Below are 23,792 nucleotides of genomic sequence, written 5' to 3' on the forward strand. Positions count from 1 at the left end.
GAGCAGCCCAGGGCCCACTCCATGGCTATTAGACCACAGAGCAGGACCCCAGCCCGCCCAACGAGAACGGGCACTGCAGCAACAGCACCCCCTACAGGTCAAGCCGGTGGTGCCCCAGAAAAGTGGATCCCCAAGAGGAAACACTGGAGTTAAAAACATCAGAATAAAAATTATCATAAAATAACAACAATAAAAATAGAAAAAAAGATTAAAAAAATAAAAAATAAAATAAGATTTAACAATTTTAGTAATTCAAAAATAAAATACGTAAACTGATTAAAACATAACCTACATATCATTGGTAAAATAACAATAAAAAGAATAGTATATTAAAAACAGAGATAATAATAGTCCTTACAAATAAATAAATAAATGAATAAATACGTAAATAAATAAATAAATTAATAAATAGATAGATAAAAAATAAAAAGACAGGAAATGTTCAAAGTCATGTAAAAGCCAGACTAAAAAGGTGGGTCTTGAGCCTCTTCTTAAAAAACTCTACAGTCTCTGATGCCCTGAGGCTCTCTGGCAGGCCGTTCCACAGGCGAGGGCCGTAATGGCAGAACGAAGCCTCACCATGTGTCCTGGTCCTCACCTTAGGGACAACTAAGAGGCCAGTGCCAGAGGACCTCAGGGTCCGCGAGGATTCGTATTTTAAAATAACATCATTTAAATAAGAAGGCCCAAGACCATAAAAACATTTATAAATCATTAAAAGAACTTTAAAATCAATCCTGAAACGCACAGGGAGCCAATGCAGCGACTTTAAAATAGGTGTAATGTGTTCCCGCCCTCTGGTCCTCGTCAGAACTCGTGCCGCAGAGTTCTGCAATAGCTGCAGATTTGAGATCGACTTCTTCGGTAAACCAGAGAGCAGGGCATTACAATAATCTAAACGACTAAAATTAAAAGCATGCATCAGCACCTCTGTGCTGGCAAGAGAGAGGAACGGGCGACTCTGGCAATGTTCTTAAGATGGCAGGGGTTGACATAGCCCAGAAATTTGCACTGGCCCACAGGGCCAGTAGTTTTTGAAAGTCACTGGCCCGACACCTCGCACAGCGAGACCCGCCGCTCCGCAGGTGCTTGCAACTTTAGGGGGGTCCGGGGGCATGCCCCCCCGGAAAATTTTAATATGGTGCAATTTGGTGCATTCTGGTGACATCTAGCACTTATTTATACACTTTTCAATGACTGAAAATAGAGCATATCAAACTTAAATCTGCTCTAGTCTGTTTCAGATGTTTTGAAGAGAGCGCTGCATTATAGTAGGAAACACTAGTTAAGAAGTTTTCATGCTGCTTCTAATCACTGCTATTTCACATTTGTTCCTAATCAATAGTTAAGAAGTTTTATTGACTTTTTTGCCCTGACTGCCTTAAGGTTCTGCTTTTTGTTACTGTTGCAAAGTTACATTTACTTTTTAGTTACTTTAGTTACCTAATTAAATTAAATAATTGAAAAATTAAATACAATTAAATTACTGAGATCATTCAGCTAACTAGAAATACTTACTGCTTACAGTGTTGTAAAGAAAAACAAAATTAAGTAGTTTGACCTTATACTCCATTTGAGTCTGAGATTCAGGTATTTTAAGTTGCCTTTGATTCTTTGACGTTCAGCTTAAAGCTTAGTGCATACAGTTTCATCTTCAATGCATTCATTAAATATCTTGCTGTCCATACTAATAATTAATAACTACTAACATATTCCTATCTATTCCTGCCATGTCTTCCACATCTCTGACATGCTTCAGTCTCTCTTCAGTGACGGTGTTGGATTTATGATCATCGCGGTGAAAAACCACCAGGGGGCGCGCTGATATGAGTGTCAGTTTAAATATATCTGCCTAAAATGTAATAATAACCCACTGGCTTGTTCCTTCGTTGTTGCTGTTTAACATTCTTTAGTATTGAATTGTTACATTCAATAAAGTTTGAAAAAAAAATTGAGTGAGCGCGTGCCGCGTGGTGCTCGGCAGTGACAGCCGCGGGCGCAGGCGGGAGAGGAGGAGAAGAGTGATCAAAGGTTTCCCATAGCAGAAAAAGTAAATTATGAAGACGAGGTAAATCTACACGTTTTCGCAAAATATACTTTATTGTAAAAGGTGAAAAATGTATTAATTGTTAGATATTTTAGTGGCCCGAGCGGACAAGTAAAAAATAAAGTCTTGTGGTCCGTACTGCTCGAAAAACAGGACCGGGCCAGCGGACAAATGGCTATGTCGAGCCCTGCATGGTAAAATCCTGTTTTCACAACGTTTCTGATGTGGGGAATAAAATTCAGCTCAGAGTCAAAAAGAACGCCCAGGTTTCTCACACATTGAGAAGATTTAAAATTCCTAAGTTTGGGTAAAATCATCTCTCTCTTGTCTTCAGGACCAATGATCAAAACTTCATTTTTTTCCTGGTTAAGCTGTAAGAAGTTTTCTGCCATCCACAGCTTTATATCTAAAATGCAGTTTAAAAGAGTGTTGACAGGTTCAAGGTCATCAGGAGACACGGCGATGTAAAGCTGTGTGTCATCAGCATAGCTGTGAAAGTCAACGCCGTGTCTCCTGATGACATCCCCAAGAGGCAACATATACAAGTTAAAAAGTATTGGACCCAAGATTGAACCCTGGGGAACCCCGCATCTTATTTCATGGACTCCTGAGGACCGAGTATCCATACTTACAAAAAAATGGCGATCTGTGAGATAGGAGTGAAACCAGTTAAGAGCAGTTCCTGAGAGTCCGACCCCACTCCTTAGTCTGTCAAGTAAAATCTGGTGATCTACCGTATCAAAGGCGGCACTAAGATCTAGCAGCACCAGAACAGAAAGTTTCTGCGAGTCATAAGTATTTCTGAGATCATTTAAAATTTTTAAAAGGGCCGTCTCAGTACTGTGATTTGTCCTAAAACTAGACTGACACTTTTCAAGAACATTATGTTCATTTAAAAAATCATGTAATTGAATAAAAACAAGTTTTTCAAAATTTTTTCCTAAAAATGGTAAGTTGGATACAGGTCTGTAATTGTCCATGATCTTTGGGTCCAAGTTACTCTTCTTCAGAAGGGGCCTCACCACCGCCGTCTTACAGGCAGAGGGGAAGACCCCCGTCTGAAGAGAGCAGTTAACTATGTTTAAAATCTCGGACTCAAAGAATTTATATAATGTTTTAGAGGCTGGGTAGCTCGGTTGGTAAGGTAAAAGGCTACCACGCAGGGTTCGATTCCCGGAGGGGAATGAACAATGGTACTGGGGGGCAATTACCATATCAACGGGAAGCAATTAACATCACCCAGAGATGTTAATTGGGCGAGACCCTTAACGCTGCTTTCTCCAGAGCGCGGTTTGGCTGCAGCTCACCGCTCCCCCAGGGGATGGGTCAAATGCAGAGAAGAATTTCCCCATTGAGGGATAAATACAGTATCAATTATTATTATTATTATTATCCTTGTGCCGGACCCAAGCCCTGATAAAATACAGGGCTGTGTCAGGATGGGTCTCCAGGTGTAAAAGTCTCTGCCAAACCACCTGTGTGGATCAGTGGAAGCTGATTGGCTGTGCCGAGTCCTGAAGGAATTTGCTGACAGGTGAACAACAACATTTTATAATATCACAGAAACTTTTAAACTTTTAGTCTTCCAGTAAATTTGGGAGCCAGAAAGGTCAACGGCTTTGTTTTTATGTTTGAAGAATGTGAGAGCTATAGAAACTTGTCTTAATGCACTCGTTTTTATTTTATTTTCTTCTTGCTGTATAAAAAATCTGTCAAAGTATAATTCTATTTATCATATGTGTCACTAGAACAGGCAGACGGCTGGATCCAAATGCAGCAGGTTTAGCAGCTCAGCTAAAAGTCCACAAAGATAAATCAGAGTCAGGCCGGCAGGAATCGATAACGGGCATAAAAGCATCAGAGAGATGGGATGGTCGAGATCCAGGAAAAAGTTGGGGCATGCAGACATGGTCAGGGTCAGGGTCAGGCAGAGTGACACAAACAATGCTTTGCACTGAGCTCAGCTCAGTCCTCAAGTATACTGTGGTTGATTGAGTAAATGAGAGTCAGGTGTGCAGCATCCTGGAAGTGTGGCTAGAACTCTGGAGATGGTTCCTGCTGGTGACCAGTGACAATATGGTAATCATTCATATATTTTCTACAGTAGATAGAGTAGTATTTGCTCATTGACCCTAAAAGCCATAGTTGTTTTTGTTAGAAGCCAAGGAGGTTACCCATCCGTTACCGCTTCTGTTTATCTGGCTGTTAGAAAGTTAAACCTGAAATATGAAGAAAGAGACAAGACCAAATACTTTTACACCTTTCAAAAAGGACAAAAACTGTCAATTTAATGATCTCGATTGAAAGAATGCTTGAAATGTCTGTTGATAAGTGATCCATGACAGGTTCATATTAACAGGTGTTCTTTGTTCTGAACACCATGTGAGAATGTCGTGTCATAGCTTTATCCGGCTGGTTCATCAAACTGAATGTCTTCTGAAATGATTGTTTTACCACTGACTTGTCTTGAAATTGTTTAACTCAAGTGATGCTTTCTGAGAACAACCAAACGAAAGGTAGTTTTTTGTAGTGGAGGCTAGCATGAGTGGGGCTGAGGCTCATCCCTGCTGTTCATGTCAACAGATGAAGTCAGATACACCACATGCATTTATTCTTCACTACTATTCTTTTTTTTTTTTTTTTTTTTAACTTGTCCTGTCCAACAGCTGGGCAGGCAGATGAGAGCTGAGGGCCTCTTATGTTGTACATATTTTACTTTAACAATAGGGGTTATTAATCTTCAGACAAACCAGAGGTATGTCTGAATAAACCCCTTTTGTAATTGAGGCCAAACTTTATTCATTTCAACCATGTTTGAAAATCTTGGGTGTTGGACCGGACGGAAAAGGAAAGAAGGGAAGAAAAGGGAGGGATGTTAGAGAGAGAGGGGGTAGGGGGTGATAATAGGAGGGTAGGGAGGATAAGACCATGAAGCAGCATAGAGCAACAAGTTTACTGGTTGTTTATCGTTACGGTAAGGTTCAAATGTATGTTATATGTATAGTAATATACATTTGTATATTACTATACACCTGGAGACCCATCCTGATACGCCTCTACCCACGCCTCTACTACTATTCTTACGTTTAATTATTTTTAAGGTATCCATGATTTCTTTATGAACAACAGGATTTTTTGTCACCTTTTTTGTTATTGATTTAATAAGATTAAGTCTAACAACATAAGCGGCGCTAGGATTACTGCTTCCATGGGCCTTAAGAAGAGTTAACGGCTGATCAGTGTTATCAAAGTAGCTCGTTTGACAAAGTTACTAAAGAATACAAAAACATCAGAAGAAAACCCACCATTGTGTTCACCTCCATACTTGTAAAAGCATTCTGCAGACAGGTTTAACATTTAGAGTAAACAGATTTTTGTTCACATTATCTGTTGTAAAGATTTTCTAAAGATTTTGCAAATGTACTCAAAAACACTGCATAATGCTAATACCAAAAACTCCAGAAGCTAAATGTGCAGGCGTCTTCTGCATGTCTAGCAGAACAAAAATAGAAGTATGCTAAATATGTACAACTTTACAAAAAAAACTGTGTCAATAGGCTGTGAAGCATCATCAAGAAACAAAAACGACCTTTATCAACAGAAAAAGATTTACTTTGATAAAAGAGACAGACGCTGAGATGCCCGCTGGGCCCAGAGCCCGTTGAGTTTTTTTTACCAGCAGTTAACATGAAGGGGCCAAATGATGGAGAAAAACATCTTCTATAACTTCACGGCTCATTTATCAGGAACAAAAAAAGCAAAAAAACTTTCTGCTGACAATTACACTGCTACGTAACAACACAGGAACAAAAAAGTAACAGTCCCAGTTAAACAGATGAGGGGTAAAAGTAACTCCAGTTGCTGATGTTACATCAGGCTAGTCCATATAAACCCTTTGAATGTCAATTTAACCTGTAAACTGCTGGATTTTACCAAAGCTGGGTTTACCTTTTCTTAAGAAAAAAAGGTTCCTTTCCAAACGTAAAGAACTGAGTCATCAAACCAACCAGTTTTCCTCTTAGACAAGAATGGATTCATTAGACTAATTCAGCTTTTAAGGGTGTGAAAAGGGCCTTTTATAAGGATAAGTAGTTCAAACAGCTGCCATCACAGTTCTCTGGACCAGTCCAGTCTTGTTCCCAAAACACTCTCTGATCTGAACCTTAAGGGCCATTTTAAAAACTCTGAGTCTACTTTGCAGAACACACTCCGCAACTTTAAAAACACACCTGGTATTCACAAGATGCAAAAAGTTAACACAAAGAACAAAACTCCGACGCTGCCTCCACTAATAAAACACAACCGGTCAAAGCTGATGCCCATTCAACTCCAGCAAATGTGAGGGCAGTTCTGGAACAACTGAGCAGCATTTCAAAGATGGATAAAAGACCAAGTGAAGTTAGACCGAGACCCGCACCAAGAACCGTACCATGACCCAGACTGCCACCAAAAACCATACCTGTGCCAAGACCTAAACCCACACCAATACCTGGACCCAGACAAAAAACAAGAATTTCTGATGAGATCCAAGCAATAGTTATTGACCAGGAGATGGTTCATGGTGGTTAGCGCTCTTGCCTCACAGCAAGAAGGCCCCGGTTCAAGTCCCGGCTGGGGGCCTGAAACACAACATCAATGGGGGACCTTTCTGTGTGGAGTTAGCATGTTCTCCCCGTGGATGCGTGGGTTCTCTCCGGGGTCTCCGGCTTCCTCCCACCGTCCAAAAACATGCTGCATACGTTAATTGGTCAATTTAAATCCACCCGAGGTGTGAGTGTGAGAGTGAATGGGTGTGTGATTGTGGGCATTCTACCCTGCAACAGACTGGCAAATTGTCCAGGGTGTCCCCCTGCCTTCACCCACAAGTGGCCGGGATAGGCTCCAGCAGCCCCGTGACCCCGAAAGGGAAAAACGGAATAGAAAATGAATGAAAAAAAATGAATGGTTCATGGAAGGATGGAGGCAGGTCAAAAGGGTCAACCCTACCAACAAGATTCACCAGATTATCACCACTTTGACATTTTACACAAGCCTTTTTCAACTGTGAGTCCATGCACTGTATCGGATAGCAACAGTCCAGCGTGAACACCGTATGCTAAAAGCTCGTTCAAGAACCCATGTTTAGTGCGTTCCAGCCACAGATGAAGTGTGTAAATAAATGTAAAGAGTAAACATAAATAGAAAATCTAATATGGGGCCTATAAATACATGTTCAGGTTAAAATATTCATAAAATAATTTGACTTGTTTATACTTCAAAAAACAGCTTCTATAAATATTCAGAGTTCTAGTTTGATCCAGCCTTACGGCGCGTTCACACCGAACAGCCAGTCTGTGTTTCCTGTAAACCTGCCGGAAGAGTTCATGCAACTGGCCCCGTGTGATTGGCCACCCATTTCAAATTTCAAGTGGTGCAGTGAAAACTTTTAAGAGCTGAAAAATCTGAACTTTGGCAAATATTTGCATCATGTCAACCAACGAGGAACTCAACTTTGGTAGTAATGTGTTGAGTCTGTGCTTAGTGGGTGGAGTACAAATGCAGTGTGTAGGGGAAGGTCATCATTGGTGACTTGTCACATATTCCAAAGACTTTTACAGTACTGCAAGTCATCAAACTGCGACACAGAGCAACAAAGGTTCAGCTGAAGCAGCCATCATTCACATGCATGTCCTCTTTTACATGAATGGCTCAGTTTTAACAACATTTCAAATCACATCATAATTTGTGGTTGACAATACAATTCATAGTTGATATTAGTTCATTTTGAATGATCCGATTCAGTGACCTAAAACGGATCCAGAACATCCTTAGCCAGAACTTCAAGTACATCCAAAGAATCCAAAGGGAACATTCATAGAACATTCTAGCACACTATATGGTCACATGACTTTGCTTGATTCAAAGTCTTTCCACACATTGGACTGGAATGATGGACTGATCCATTTTTGCTGATGTCATCAAGAGTGTTGTCCGCTGTGATTGGTCGTTTTACCTTATAGTCAAATAAACCTACTGTACCTCAATCTAGATGGGATTTCCAAATTTCGATTATTGATTTATCTCGTTATAAAATGTTATTTTAATGGTTTGATTCAATTTGATTAACAACTCACCTCAGACAGACCGTAGGAATGGAAACCAATTCATTGTTTATTGATGAATTGTTCCACCCCTATTATAATATCAACTATTGTGGTGTGCTGGTTGAATAAAAAAAGAAACCCATGCTACTCCCACAACATCATTCATACCTTTCAATATGTACCAAAGAGCCTGTAAAAAAGGTTAGCAGTAACTCCTCCCACATGCAACACTGAATTTGCTCATGGTTCATAAACACCCCTTTGGACACACAAATAGAAGGGAGTTTGCCGTGGGGCCAAAACAAAAGCATCAGGAAGAACATTGAATCATGTGGCATGACATGCTTCTGCTTTTGTTGGATTATACTGGCTTTCAGATACTCACCTTGTAGAAGACATTGGATCGTCCCACAGCTCCAGTCTTGCCAATGTGGTTCATAAAACACAGGTTTCCCTCAGTGGAGCCATAAATTTCACACAATTTAATGTTTCCAAAGCGAAGTAGAAACTCTCGCCATACATCTTGTCGCAGCCCATTCCCGACTCCCATTCTGACTTTATGAACTTGATCCATTTCTGTCTGATAGAGAGATAAAGTTTCAGATAATGTCACATTCATTGTAAAACAAATACAAATGTCTCAATAATAGATAATCTTCCTCTTTTGGCTTCTCCCATCAGGGGTCGCCACAGCGAAACAACCTCTCCTCCGAGGATGAGTCGCATGGTTAACTTGGCAATGTTTTCCGCTGGATGCCCTTCCTGATGTAACACTCTCAATCCAACCGGGCTTGGGACTGGCACAGAAGCAGAGAAGGGGATAGGGAGCAGCCCGGATTCAAACCCTGGTTTCAGGGACGGAAGGCAGCACAAACCAGCACGAGCTAAACCGGCTCTCAATAATACGTAAATGCTTGGAAATAAGGAACCATGTGACTAGGATAAAACTATGCAGTCACCTCGTACAGAGAAGTTTGTTCTACTTTTCTATTTTGTTGACCAACCATACTACAATTCTGAAACAGGTACATGTTCATACATCAATGGCTATTTTGACACATTCTTTTTATTCATTTTTCAATGGAAAAAAATATTTTTACATTCCATTTGTTAGGGCTGTGGCCGTATTTGCTTTTGTTTTGTTTGTTTGTTCTGTGTTTTGTGTTATTTCTGTATCAGAGTGGGACTTGTGTTTTTTGTGGATCTTTGTGTCTGTTGTCTGATTATTTTCAGGTGTGGTGGAAAGGGTGTGGCCTCCCATTGGACCAGCTGGTGGAGGCAGCCTTTAAAGCCACCATTCCGACATCCAGTCGGTGAGAAGGGTGCCTTGCAGCAAAAGCCTCCACTGCAGCTTGGCCCTCTTCTCCATTTTGTTTTGTTCTCCATTTTGTTTATGTCTTCTCCACTTGTTTTAGTTTGTGTTGCACTTTGTAGTTCTTTGTAGTTTGTAGTTTTGTCTGTGCCCACTCTGTTTAGTCCTTTGGTTTATGATTTTGTTTAAGTGAAGCTGTAGGGGTGAACCGCCATTTTGTTTAGTACATGTTTTCTCCTGGTTTTGTTAGGTTAGGGAGGTTTGATTTCCCTTTTCTTTCTTTGCAGGTAAGATTACATGTTGCAGTTGGGGTTTTGTTTGTTGTTTTGGCCTGGGTTCACCCTGAAGCCTTTTAGTTTCACTTTTAGTTATTGTTGGATTGTTTGTTTATTTGTAAATAAATTTGTCATATTTTATGGAGACATTCGTTTGGTGCTTTTTGTTACACTTAAATTCAGTAGCCAAAACTTTAGTTTTTTATGTTATGCCGCCTCGGTGCCCCTAGACACAAAGGGGGCGTAACACATTCAATTTAGCCATTACAATAATTGCATCACTGGCCACTTTATCAGATCCACCTTGCTGGTCCCGGGTTGGACCCCCTTTTGTCTTCAGAACCGCCTTAATCCTTGGTGCATAGATCCAACAAGGTTCTGGAAACATTCCTCAGAGACTTTGGTCCAGGTTGACATGACAACATCAGTTGCTGCACATTTGTCGGCTGAACATCCATGATGCTGGTCTCCCGTTCCACCACATCCCAAAGGTTCTCTGTTGGGTTCTGGTGACTGTGGAGCCGTTTGAGTCCAGAGAACTCATTGTCATGTTCTAGAAACCAGTCTGAGATGTAGGGATGGGTATCATCAAGGTTTAAATGGTGCTACTACTCTTTTTAATACTGCTTATTGATCCAGTATTTTAATGATCCTCTTATCGATACATTTTCAGAACAAAAATAAATAAATTAATAACAAATTAACAACATAAAGTGTTTTATTTCTTCATTATGTAACACCATTGTTTTTTTTAACATAACATTTTACTTTATACATGATAATGTTACAATACAAACCTGGAATGCACATGGATGTGCTAGACCAGGGGTCAGCAACCTGAACCTCTCAAAGAGCCATTCTTTTTGAGAGTGATGTTTCCTTTGATCTTTTTTTCATTTTCCACAACCTTGAATAGACTTTTCTGTCTGTCAAACACCCAGAGTTCAGACGAATGAGATGATGGAAACAAATTCACTTTGATGCAGACTCATTTCTATTTATTTTTCTTTAAATCAAGTGAACCCAATAAGAACTATTTTTATTAGCAAGCAGCTGTTGGTTTGTCTGGAATCATAAGCGGTGAGTCTAAGCCCCGCCCCCGCCTATCTACCTGTTTGTTGTTTTCCCCCGTGTGCAACCCCCCCTCCAGCGTGTTCTACACAGACAGTGCAAACATACGGTAATCGTAGCAGCAGCAAGGTGACAGGTTAGTTCACACTGCTCTCTCGCTCTACCTGAGGGCATTAAAGGCTCCACGACAATCTGAGAAGATGACAGTTATTTTACAAAAACACAGAGATCAGCAGCTCAGGGAGGAAAGAGCCGCATTTTGGACCGTCATCGTATATCTTTGGTAGCGTTCCTGTGCGCGCCGCGTGCTGTCTGAACAATAGCCCCGCCCCCTGTGCACACAAATAGCCAGACAGACCTCTCCTCTTCAGCGAGAATAGTGAAATTAATATCATCATTAATTAACTGAAAATTGACTGACTTGTAGAGTTAAATATGGCAGATAACGTTTATATCTTGTGGAACAAAAAAAAGCCACCTCTCCAGTACCGATAGCAGAACCGTTGAGGTCAGATCTTGACGATACTGCGGTCTTGAAGAATGTGGCCCCGGGGCTCGTTCAATACTGGGGCTCGGTACCCATCCCTACTGAGATGACTGAGACATTTGTTTAGTGGCTGACTAAAATGTGTTAAAGAACTTCTAAAAATGATGTTCCCGCTCTCAGAACGACTGCAGGTGAGCAGTAATGAAGATTCCTGTTTCTCTGTTCAGTGACTGATTAAAGTTCTGTTCTGCTCAGAGCTTTTGTTTTCCTGGGGACAGGCTGTTCTACCCTCAAAGCCAAATGACAAAACACAAACAAAGAGGACCTCGAACCTCCCCAATCAGCCTGACCAGCACACTGTGCCTATGTGACCACCGTGATGACCAGTACAAAGCCACTGCTTGTCTGTGAAAATGCCGTGAACAAAGCAGCTCAATGACGGAGGAAGAGCCGTGAATGAAAAGTTGGCCACAGGTCTAACCCTGATTCACTGGCTGTGTCTCCCATCAACTTCCAACATTTGGTCATTATTTTTGAAGCCGGAATTCTAAACATGACATGAAATAACATCTTCTCATACTGCCAACATAAAAGAAATAATACAAAAACAAAAGAACATTTCAGAAACATTATATAGTATAAAAACTGACCCACTTGATTTTTGAGGATTTTATCCCTCAATTTTTTTCAAAAAATGAAAATGAAAATATTGATATTTTCCAAAACTTTTGATCTGAAATAAACCCTCCATTTCGGTTTAAATGTAAGTGTTAAAAGAATACCTTAGGTTGGTTGCAGAGATATCTGCAAAGTTCACCAATATACTGGAAAATTGTCACTCCGTGATTTCTGCAGTCAGGCCAAAACTGGGATGCTGAGAACTTTTTCTTTAAGACACAAGTTGCACCTGTGATGAAACAGAAATGTTTATTACAGAATCAACTGAAAATGCCTATAAATGTGTTTACAACAAATGTGTTTCTAATTCAAAAATATAGACTAGACTTTATTTCTTGTTCAGGTAACTCAGCCCATGACAGATGAAAAAAAGTTGTATTAGTTCTTGTCCCTTTAAACAGGTTCAAAGAAGTCCTCTTTCTTGTTTTTTACAGTAATTAGACACAGTAACACACTTTTTCTCAGACAGACTTGCACATTTTCACACGTTTCTCTTGTTTCTCTCTTGTTGTCTCCAGGACTTCAGAGTCTAGCAAACAAAAATTAGTTGTGAATTTGGCGAGCTGAACGAAGGAGAGGAGAAACGACACGGAGGCGTTTGACTGACATCTAATCAGGATGCAGAGAACAACGTGCTGTGAAAAAGCATGCAAACTTGTCCTAGTTAAAAACGGTAAAGCTCTAAAAAGGGTCATTGCGTCATAGCGAGGAAAAAACATACTTTTGTCAGTTGTTGTGAATTCTTCTACAATCTCACAGCCTGTGTTTATGGTCATGATGATTTGATCTACATTGGGAAAAAAACTGCATCAACGGTAAGAATAAGGCATTTATATGATCAGCCTTTGAGTTTTTATTTGTATTTTTTGCCTAATTTTGTTAATATGACATTGCTGAGACTGGAGGAGGGTTGTTATTTTTCAATTCAACACTTTTTGAACAGAACGACAAAATGAATGTGTGAATCAGACCCTGCTGTTTCATTAAATTACACACCAAAACGAACTCTGATAAGAACATGAAAATGACATTAGAATTTAGGCCACATTGCAGCAGCGAGCAGCACGGATGTGGCTCATAACGGATGTGATGCTAACATGCAGGTTGTTTAATTACCTTCCAAAGCAAATAAAATGAAACACCAGAAAGAATGCTATTATACTCAGGGACATTTCCAAATATTTCCAGCGCAGAACGTTTTTCTTGGCCACACAGACCTAGAGGAAGGGTTAGGTTAAGGATTATGGGTGATGGTTGAGCTGCATTCACACCGAACGCCGTTCGTACGACAAGGGCGCTAGTTTCAATGTTAAGTCAAAGGTACAGACGCGATCTCAGATCCTGCGGTGCGATTTGAGAGATGTATGAAAGGTCTGGCTGCAGCGGGTTTTCAGCGGCGCGGCGTGATATGGTTCAGAGGCGGGTACACCTGGACCGTCTGTCGCAGGGCCGATGAAGCGATCCCGATCACTGCGGCGGCTCATGGGAGGCGAGCTGGTAGCGAGACAGAGACCCACTGAGGGATGGGGAGCCAGGCAGCTCGGACCTCCAGAACTTTTGGATGTTTTTCTTATTTTCATGGAGGCAATTACAAAAAAAATATCCCCTGATTTTATCCTAGTTTTAATTTTTACCCTCTCTGGTTAAAGCGATACAGTAAGCCTTCAAACTCGGTCAGAGAGAACACACAAAGAGAACATGTTTAATGGGACTTGAACTTTAAGTTTCTTTTGAAATACGTCCAGCCAACAACCAAATCCAACCTCGGGCGCACTTAAAATACGTGCGGGGAATGCAGCAAAGTGCCATCTTCACTTCTCTGGCACCTGAGCTGATGTGCACGCTGGACGGGGCACATCAGGGAGCTTGTGCTATGTCGGTGCTAGGTCGGTGACCCCTGGGTCACAGGATCAAGTCAGATGATAAAAGCATCACCCAAACCTACCAAGCTCAATGGTTCCTCCTATTCCCACCAATGATGCTGCGCTGTGGTAAAGAGGGAGAGACGTGTAAATCACATCGGATTCAGTCGCTCCAAATGCTGAAAATCCCGATGCTGCCTTCAGGCTCTGCAGGTGAGTGATCACCGCCGCTTTAGGGAGCCCTGAAAAACCATTGTGAGGAGTGAATTTCTACTTAAAACATCACATACATTTTGATTATTGACCATTTTTATTATATATATTTTTTTCAACAATGTAATACATTGCAAGCCCACTACCGGCTTACCACTGCACCAACGCCAGCTGAATTGTTCTACCACAACAATAGACATTGTTGTGCTTTAACTTAATAAAAAAACAATAAGTTCACTGGCCTGTTGTTCCGGAGGTAAAGATGTACATCGCTGGAGCTGTGATGGAGGTGGTTGCTCGCAGCTCTGCAGGTACTAGCTTGTCCGACCCAACATCAAGCTGCTCCAGCAAAGAGCACACATGTGGATACCTCACATGGCTCTTCATGGTCCACACCTGGATGTTCCTCTGTTGCAGATCAAGCAGTATGCTTTCCAGACACTCCAATAAATCTGGAAATTTAATAAGATTTCAGGAGGTAAAACCACTTTCTATTTCTAAAAAATTGAAATAGTAGAAATAATAGTTTTTGTGTGTTTTTGGACTGAAAGGCCTGTGGTCTTTCCAGGTATCTGTTGTAGCCACTCCTCCAGCTTGGGGGTTAATGCCCCCAGTGCTCCAATTACCACAGGCACCACTGTCACCTTCACTTTCCAGGCTTTCTCCAGTTCTTCTCTGAGTCCCTGGTATTTCTCCACTTTCTCATGTTCCTTCTTCCTGATGTTCCCATCTCTTGGCACTGCCACATCCACCACAACGGCTTTCCTCTGTTCTTTATCCCCCACTACAATGTCTGGTTGGTTCTCCATTACCACCCTATCAGTCTGGATCTGGAAGTCCCACAGGATCTTTGCCCTCTCATGCTCTACCGCCTACGGAGGTGTTTCCCATTCTGACCTTGGGGTTTCCAGTTCATATTCTGCACACATGTTCCTGTATATTATTCCAGCCACTTGATTGTGGCGCTCCATGTATGCTTTCCCTGCCAGCATCTTACACCCTGCAGTTATGTGCTGGATTGTTTCAGGCGCCTCTTTGCACAGCCTACACCTTGGGTCTAGTCTGGTGTGGTAGATCTACACCTTGGGTCTTGTCTGGCCAATGGCGGCCTGCGGGAAGATTTTTTGTGGCCCTCAATAAAAGAGAGCCAGAGCAGGTTCCTTTGAGGAAAAACGTTGTGTTGGCGAGAAGAAAAGGCGCTTTCAAGCTAAATGGACAAACTCTTACTTTGTCGTACCTCATGGATAAAGTCATGTGCCTGATTTGCAAGCAGGTGAATGCAATGCTCAAAGAATTCAATATAAATCGAGGAGCGCAACAATACGCTCCAACAACTACAACGAGGCTGTGCTGCACAGCAGATGTTTACAAAAATGGCTAAATCCAGTGAAGCCGTGACAGAAGCTAGCTACGTTGTGGCTTTGGAAATTCCCACGGTAGCAAGCCCTTCAGTGACGGGGAGTTTGTAAAAAGAATGTATGCTGAAAGTAGCTGACATTGTTTGTCCAGAGCTAAAGAAGACGAGTAGAAGATCTGGGCAGCAACCTCCAAACGCAACTAGGAAAACATCTGGAGGGCCTGGTTAACTGTACTAATGACACTTGGTCATTAAAGTTATTAAAAACAACTTTTTCTGTTTATCCTTTTATTTCCCACCAAAATTGGCCTCCAGTCCAATGTCTAGTTCCTAATTTGGCCCTCCACTACAAAAACTTTGAGAACCCCTGATCTAACATAAATGGGCTCCATCTGATTGGTCAACAACGTGAAGGAGTCCATCCGATTGGTCAAATGCATAAAGGAATTTCTTTGATTTGTTAAATACTTCAAGTTGCCATAAGATTGTTTTAGCACATTTAAGCTAACCATTTATTGTGATTTTTGACGTCTTTTGTGATATCGCGTATCACATCGCGATAACGATACATTTTTGATTATTGTGCAGGCTTACTTCATTGGTAAAGTGGTGACTCTAAAGCAGGGCTGCTCATTCCTGGTCCTGGAGATTTACCACCCTGCCTGTTTTCAAGTTCTCGCTGCACTGCCTGCTGCTGATTACCTGGACCAGGTGTGTTCATTCAATCAGAATCTGGAGACATCTGATTGAGCTGATCAGCAGCTAGCAGGACTTGGAGATCTGGAAAACAGTCATGGTGGTAGATCTCGAGGACCAGGAATGAGCAGCCCTGCTTTAGAGTCACCACTTTACTCTAAAGTGTCCGTAGGTGCGAACCTGTGATGGACTTTTTTTTTTCAGTTTCTACCGTTTTTCCCTTTCGGAGTCACAGGGCTGCTGGAGCCTATCCCGGCCACTTGTGGGCAAAGGCACTGGACATCATGGACAGGTCGCCAGTCGCAGGGCCACAATCACACACCCATTCACATTCACACCTAGAGACAATTTAGATTAACCAATTGACCTATGAAGCATGTTTTTGGATGGAGGGATGGAGAACCCACGCATACACAGGGAGAACATGCAAACTCCACACAGAAAGGCCCCCCATTGGTGTTCTGGTTCAGGTCCCCCATCTGGGACTTGAACCGGGGCCTTCTTGCTCTGAGGCAAGAGCGCTAACCACTGCACCACCGTTCACCACCTATTCTGAACCACCTGAAGAGAATTTAAAATGAATGAATTAAAATTTACGAAATGAAATTACATAAAAATTATTGATAAAAGGTTTGAAGACGTCTTTCTTTTCATCGAACCATAAACTTAAGATCAAACCTGCTGAGAAGACAGGGACAGGTTTACTGGGGGGGGCAGGCGTAAAAAAAACAACTTTTTTCTGAGTTGTGCATCCAGGTGAATATTTTTATATCAAATCATAACAAAAACAGCCTGAAATGGTTCCGATTCTTCTCATTATGTCATTGACAGTTAGGGTTGGGCGATGTCCCTTAAATTGGCCGTTGACGATGTTTGCTGTCAACCATCGGGATGGACGGGGGGTATTTTTACATTTTTCGTTCTTATATAACTGCTATTCGTTTTTTTGCTTTTTTCATGTTATTTCCCAACTAATGACTAATCCGCGATGATCCAGTATAAACTGACGGAAGTGACTTTAACAAAAAAAGTAACAAACAAAATAGAAAAGAAGTAGTCCGCTCCTGCACTTCACTAGTGAAGTGGACCGGCGGAGTGCGGACTTACAGCTTTGTGTTTGATGGGAGGGGGGGGGGGGTACATGAGCGGTATGTGTGTGAGATTTAAGACTGCGATCCGTCCCGCAGCTCTAGGGGTACATGCAACCGAACTCAGAACCGGGTCTAAAAGTGTGTGTCTGAGCACAGCTCGGATCGTCAGCACACACAGCGGTTTGAGCTTCAAAGCAGAAATGTCGCTCAGTCCTTAGAAAACATTCAAACAATCACGCGGATTTGTGTTTCCAGTCGTGTCCCGACTAAATAAAGGCTGATGTTATTCTTACATGTTTACGTGCAGCCAGCAAGCAGCACCACCCAAAGCTAATGTTGTTAGCCCGTGTTAGCATACTGCTAATCCTGGCTTCGTTCAGAAAAAGCACTGACCACACGGATTAAAATTCAAATGATGAGCGAACAGGTGTTTCATAATAACCGTAACATTATTAAAGGCACGTTTAGAAGATCGTCTCGTATTTTACCGAGCTGACATGTCAATGTATATAGCCGCTCGGAGCTGTTTAACATTGTTTTGTATTGAATTGTTACATTCAATAAAGTTTGAAAAAAAAAATTGCCGCTCAGCGGAATTTATATCCTTCCGTTTTCAAACCCTACTGCGCATGTGCGAATGATTTATTCCGACGGAAAGTGTGACCTTAGTGAACGTTTTTATATTCTGAAAACATATTTCTGGGCCCATCTACACGGTTGGATTCTAATCCGACCATTGATCCCATCAAGATATTTTGTACATGTAACCGCGGCTTATGGTGTCGTGGCGGGGGCGTGGCATCACGATGGTGGTCTCTCCATCGGGATGTCAGTCACCCATCACGATGGACGATGATATCGTCCATCGGCACAACCCTATTGACAGTAAAGACCCAGTGCTCTCATGGGGGGGGGGGGGGGGGGCTTGTTTCAGTGACAAAGACGCAGATAGTAAAGTTTTTACAAAGTGGATTCATGCTTTTAATTAGAAAATACCGTTTTTTATGAACGTTCTATAAAATGTTTGACAGTAATTCTAGATGTTTTGTTAATGTTTTGGTATTCATCCGCCACGTCTGGATGGCGTTCTGTCATTCGGCTCACTCTGTACTAAATGACCAGCTGGTCTGAGGGGTGGTTGACCATGACTCCTGCTGCTTCATCATCTTCTCCGTGGAGAAGACGGGGTTTCTTAATTTAATTAAAACCTTAGAACCCAGATATGAGCTGTATTGTTAATCCTTTAGAAAAAGGTGCTACTGTCAAGGTGAATGTTTGTCTCCTTTTAGTCTAGACTCTAGACTACAAAGTGTGACTGAAAACACAGCTGGGATTTTAAGTAAAGAAGTAACCTTTTTATTTTGGATAAGTGAAAGCAAGTTTAGAATAACGAAATTAGACAAAAACAAGACAAAAGTTATATAAAACAGGACAAAATTATTTAAACACAAGTCCAAAAAGGGAGTTAGAAGAAAAATCTTATACTTAACTTTGATTCCAAGAGCGTGTTCATTTATTTATTATTCATACCAGAAAATGGCATTACATTTGTCTTGGGTTTGATTAAATAAAAGCAACATTTGCTTAACTTGTCTGCCGTTTGTACTTATTGCTTTCCTTAAGTAGGGTGGGGAGAAAAAAAATCGGGAAAAAAATCGTAAATCGAATTAAAAAAAATAAAATCAGAGATTTTATTTTTAGGCCATATCGCCCAGCCCTACTCCACAAATACCAAACTTACAGGCTTGATTATTGACTATAAGATCCACAGTTACGTGTTTGAACCTGGTGGAATTCTTTAGGAACTGATCTGAACCACATTTTTTTGCAGTAGCTGTCAAGACGTTTACATTTAAGTGAAGATCACCAAGAAAATCAAGCTCCTTAGCTTGAACAGAATTTAGAATACCTGAGATCTTCAAGTATGCAGTTGCTCTGATTTTGGGAGCTTGTGAGGGGCAATAATCATAACTGAGACTGTGTGTGTGTGGGGGGGGGGGGGGGGTATGATTCACATATACCTCTAACAGCTACATGTTCTCAAAAGTTGCCCACCACAATTAAAAGCAAAGACAAAAACAAGCATAACGCTAAGTTGTCAAAGGTGGGCCGGAATGTGTGTAATATTTGTGCTGATCCTTAGTATTTCTTTTGGTGTTAGGTGGTTTTGTGTGTTGTGCTGTTTTGTTTAGTTTTTTTTAACTTTTTGCATGCGGTTTAATTTTATTGGATCATGGACCTGATTGCACACACCTGGACCTCATTGGGCAGAACTCCTCATCACTGCCTAAATGGAACTCTGAGCGGTTGCCGGTGGTTGAAGCACCTGAGGCAGACGCACGCAGCGCAGCGCAGCTGAAGCGTGCCGCAAGGAATGAAGCTCTGGGTGAGAGCCAAAGGAAGGCGGACAGGCTGATCGCCAGGTCGACGCCGACATTGAAGACGTAGCGGGAGCCGTATGCGACGGGGGTGTCGACCGTGTGGAGGAACGCCGAGGCTGACCGAGAAGTTGCGTGTGGGACCTGAAGGCCTGACAATCGGTGCATAAAGGAAAGTCTGCTCTCCCGACCTGCCTGGATGCGTGTGGCTGATGTTGGTGTAACACCCTGAAGTTTTCCGTTTTTTTGTGTGTTTGTTTCAGCCGCACAGACGCTGGTTTTTTTCCCCTCCACGGCCGGTTCCAACGGTGGACTTCGGGGGGCGCGGCTTTGGGACTGGACTCTTTTTTTAGCTGGGACTTTTAATCAAAATTTTATGTCTTTTATTTTTTTACCAATTTAAAGCTGTTTTTAGATTACTATTTATTAAATCCATTTTTACATTTTTAATTGTTTTTAGTCATTTTTGCACAGTATTTTATTGAGCTGATTCAATCACCAGTGTGACACCTGCAAATTTTTGGCGTTGTCGGCAGGATCAGCTCTACTGTGTAAAAATGACTTCAGAAGCCCATGAGGATTCTAGTCCCATGATGGCACAGTTTACATTTCCGTGGTTTATGGGTGCCGCATATGTTCCAAGGTTTGGTGGTGACAGGTCAACATTTGCAGAATGGAGGGTTCAGGTGGAAGCCATGCTGCGTGCACAAGGACTGGGGCCCCAGCAGCAAGCAGACTTTATCATGAGTGCCCTAGAAGGGGAAGCCAAGCGTGAATTACTGTTGGTAGCACCTGATGAGAGGAATACTTGGGAGAAAGTGCTCGAGTTACTGAAGTGTGAATTCGCTAAACCTGCTTCTAAAGCCCAGTTAAGAGCTGCATTTTTTAACTGTCGTCAAAAATCTGATGAGTCTGTTCACCTCTTCATTTTAAGATTAAGGGAACTGTTCTCTAGATGGCGCCAACATGACCAAGATGTCGCTGGGGACACTGATGTCTTGCTCCTGGACCAGTTGTTGGTGGGGCTTTGTCCAGGCACGGTGAAGCAAGAACTTAATCGACAGATTCGTCGCAGCAGAGACACAACTTTTCCAGAAGCCTGTCGAGAGGCCAGAGCATTGGAAAAAGAGCTAGAAGAGGAAGGGGAGGTTGTAACAGTCCAAAGAGTTGCAACTCAAAGACTCGCTTCACAGTCTGACCTGGACCAGCTCAAAGCTGAACTTTGTAATGAGTTGCAGCAAGAACTGAAAGATATGAAGGAACTCCTTTCAGAAATAAAAGCTTTAGCTGGTTCTAAAGGATCTGAAGTTGCGCATCCTCCCCCCCGTCTTCTATCCGAAGCAAAGGTTGAACTGCCAGGAAGCTCAGCCCTCCAGCCACTTCCACCAGGACCTTTCAGAGTCGCCAGCCCCCGAACACTTGGACATCAGTGGGATGCGTATGGCAGGCCCATCTGTAGACATTGTGGGGTGGCTGGTCACATGCAGCGGAGGTGTCCCCAGAGGTCTCGCCATAATCAGGATTTTTAGAACCCCCTACAGCTGAGGGCCGGGCCGTGGGGGCATCAAAGAGTGGCGCAAAGTCGGCTCTAGTCGGTGAGTGCCCAACTGTCACGATTGTTCTGAATAACCGTCCTGTTCCTTTTGTGATCGACACAGGATCCCAAGTCACTATGCTAAGCCAAAGTCTATTCAGAAAGTGCCTGGGGGACTGTGAAGCCCAGGTTGAAGAAGCGCCCTGGTTGACTCTGCGTGCTGCAAATGGCTTGGAGATCCCCTATGTGGGTTATGCGCTGCTGGACTGCATGGTTGGTGGTATTCAGGTATCGGGCAAGGGCATTGTGATAGTCGAAGATAAGTGTTTAGGTACTGAAAAAGGAATTCTGGGGATGAATGTTATTGAGGCTGTGTGGTCTGCCCTCACACAGGGAAACCATCCTGGTGTACCAGCATTCAAGGCTGTTCTTCAACCACAGGAAGGAAAGGCCTGGACACAAGCCTTTGCAGACTGTCAGTTGGCCTACACTCGCCAGCTGAAACCACCGTTCCATGCTACTGCAAAATTAAAGCGGCAGTTGCCTGTTGTGATCCCACCACAATCGGAGATGGTGCTTTGGATCCAAGTAGCAGAGGGGGACCCTAAGGACACTAGGGTTGTGATGGTAGAAGAACTAACCAATAATGACACCGAGTGGCAAGTGGGGCGTACTCTGACTTTGTTGAGAGGAAACTGTTTGCCATGTAGAGTCTGTAACCCGAATCCATATCCAGTTAAGGTTCCACAGCGCCAGCCAGTGGCCCAAGTAACAGAAATCGACCCGGCAGACATCCAAGGTGAACATGAGCTGAGCCTTCAGTGGGTCGACACGGAAGTGCTGGAGGTGGCAGTAAGGCGCATTGGAGCTTCAGAAGAAACTAGCAGTTCGGAAGCACATCCAGTTCTGGCCTTAAGGGGGGATGGTCTCACAGTTTGTCAACAAGAGCAGATGACCAAACTTCTACAACGTTGGACCAAGGTGTTTTCGAGCCACGAGGAGGATTTTGGCTGCACTGGAGTTGTCAAGCATCAGATTCCTACTGGTTCAGCTCCTCCGAGCAGGGAACGATACCGACCGGTTCCACCAAGCTTGTATGCAGAACTGCGCTCTCTCCTCAAAAACATGTTGGACAAAGGGGTGGTAAGGGAGAGTTCAAGTCCATGGGCAGCTCCTATTGTCTTGGTCAAAAAGAAGAATGGAGACTGGCGTTTCTGTGTTGACTATCGGAAGCTAAATGCTTTAACACATAAGGACGCTTTCCCATTGCCTCGGATTGAAGAGTCACTAACCTGTCTGAAGGCTGCAAAATGGTATTCTACACTTAACCTTGCCAGTGGTTACTGGCAGGTTGAGGTAGACCCTGCGGATAGGGAAAAGACTGCTTTTGCCACGCCTATTGGCTTATACGAGTTCGATCGAATGCCCTTTGGACTTTGTAATGCCCCAGCCACTTTTCAGCGACTAATGCAGCGCTGTCTGGGGGGAATGGTGAATGACTCGTTGCTAATATACCTTGATGACATAATTGTCTTTTCATCTGACTTCCAGAGTCATTTGCAACATCTGGAAGAGGTATTCCAACAACTTTACATCCATGGGTTGAAGCTACAACCAAGGAAGTGTCTTCTGTTCCAGAAGGAGGTGACGTACCTTGGGCACATCATCAGTGAGCAGGGTGTCTCGACAGACCCGGCTAAGACCGCGGTTGTGAGGGACTGGCCTGTCCCCCAAACTGTGAAACAGGTTCGTTCCTTCCTGGGTTTGGCGGGGTATTACCGCAGGTTCATCTCTGGGTTTTCCAAGATCGCCCTGCCATTAAACGCCCTTACCCATGGGTCGGCTACAGCGAAGAATTCACTTGTTTCCTGGTCTCCTACATGTCAGCGAGCTTTTGACCAACTGAAAGAGGCTTTGCTGAGTGCCCCTATTCTGGCATACGCTGATTTTACCAAACCATTCAGACTGTATACCGATGACAGCTTTGAAGGTTTGGGAGCTATTCTTGCCCAAGTGCAAGATGGGAAAGAGCGGGTCATAGCATATGCCAGCCGCAGCTTGCATCCAACAGAGCGGAATGACCAAAACTACAGCTCTTTCAAGTTGGAGTTGTTGGCTTTGAAATGGGCGGTCACTGAAAAATTTAAAGACTTCCTGTATGGGGCAGAGTTTACCGTATACACGGACAATAACCCCCTGGTGCACTTGGACTCGGCACGGTTGGGGGCTGTGGAGCAACGTTGGGTGGCACAGTTGGCAAACTACAAGTACTCCATCAGCTATAGGCCGGGGAAGCAAAATAAAAATGCAGATGCCCTGTCACGGCTGTCTTCACAGGAAGAGCCCACTTGCCACAATGTGACCAGCATGGAGACTACAGTGAAGGGCTGGGAGAGCAGGCAGCACGAAGACCCTGACCTCCAACGGCTGCGCCAGTGGAAACTGCAACATGTGGATCAACCCGAGGTACGGGTGGGCTGCCTCTGCAGATCTAAAACTGCTTCTCAGACAGTGGGGCAAGATCGAGCTCCGTAATGGGGTGTTGGGGAGGTGTTTTTTGGAGGCCAGTTCAGGGCAGGAGGTTTTTCAAGTCCTTATACCCAGAAGTGGGGCCAAAGACCTGTGGGCTGCATACCATCAGGAGATGGGTCATCCAAGCAGTGACAGGACACTATCAATTCTGCGTCAACGCTGCTACTGGCCACAAA

General features: G+C 43.0%; 1 protein-coding gene across 1 annotated transcript in view; it reads right to left on the bottom strand.

Annotated features, from left to right (window-relative positions):
• The window catches only part of slc27a6 (solute carrier family 27 member 6), a 63,136-nt gene that overhangs the window by 32,854 nt on the left and 6,490 nt on the right, over nt 1-23,792 (bottom strand). The window contains exons 2-5 of the mRNA XM_023960484.1: nt 14,271-14,480; nt 13,899-14,057; nt 12,058-12,182; nt 8,516-8,710 (exon numbers count right to left, since the gene is read on the bottom strand). Of these exons, the coding sequence (XP_023816252.1) occupies nt 8,516-8,710; nt 12,058-12,182; nt 13,899-14,057; nt 14,271-14,480 (689 nt within the window). The remainder of the gene's footprint in view (nt 1-8,515; nt 8,711-12,057; nt 12,183-13,898; nt 14,058-14,270; nt 14,481-23,792) is intronic.

The sequence above is a fragment of the Oryzias latipes genome, chromosome 12 (assembly GCF_002234675.1).
Source record: "Oryzias latipes chromosome 12, ASM223467v1".
In the NCBI taxonomy this organism is placed as follows: Eukaryota; Metazoa; Chordata; class Actinopteri; order Beloniformes; family Adrianichthyidae; genus Oryzias; species Oryzias latipes.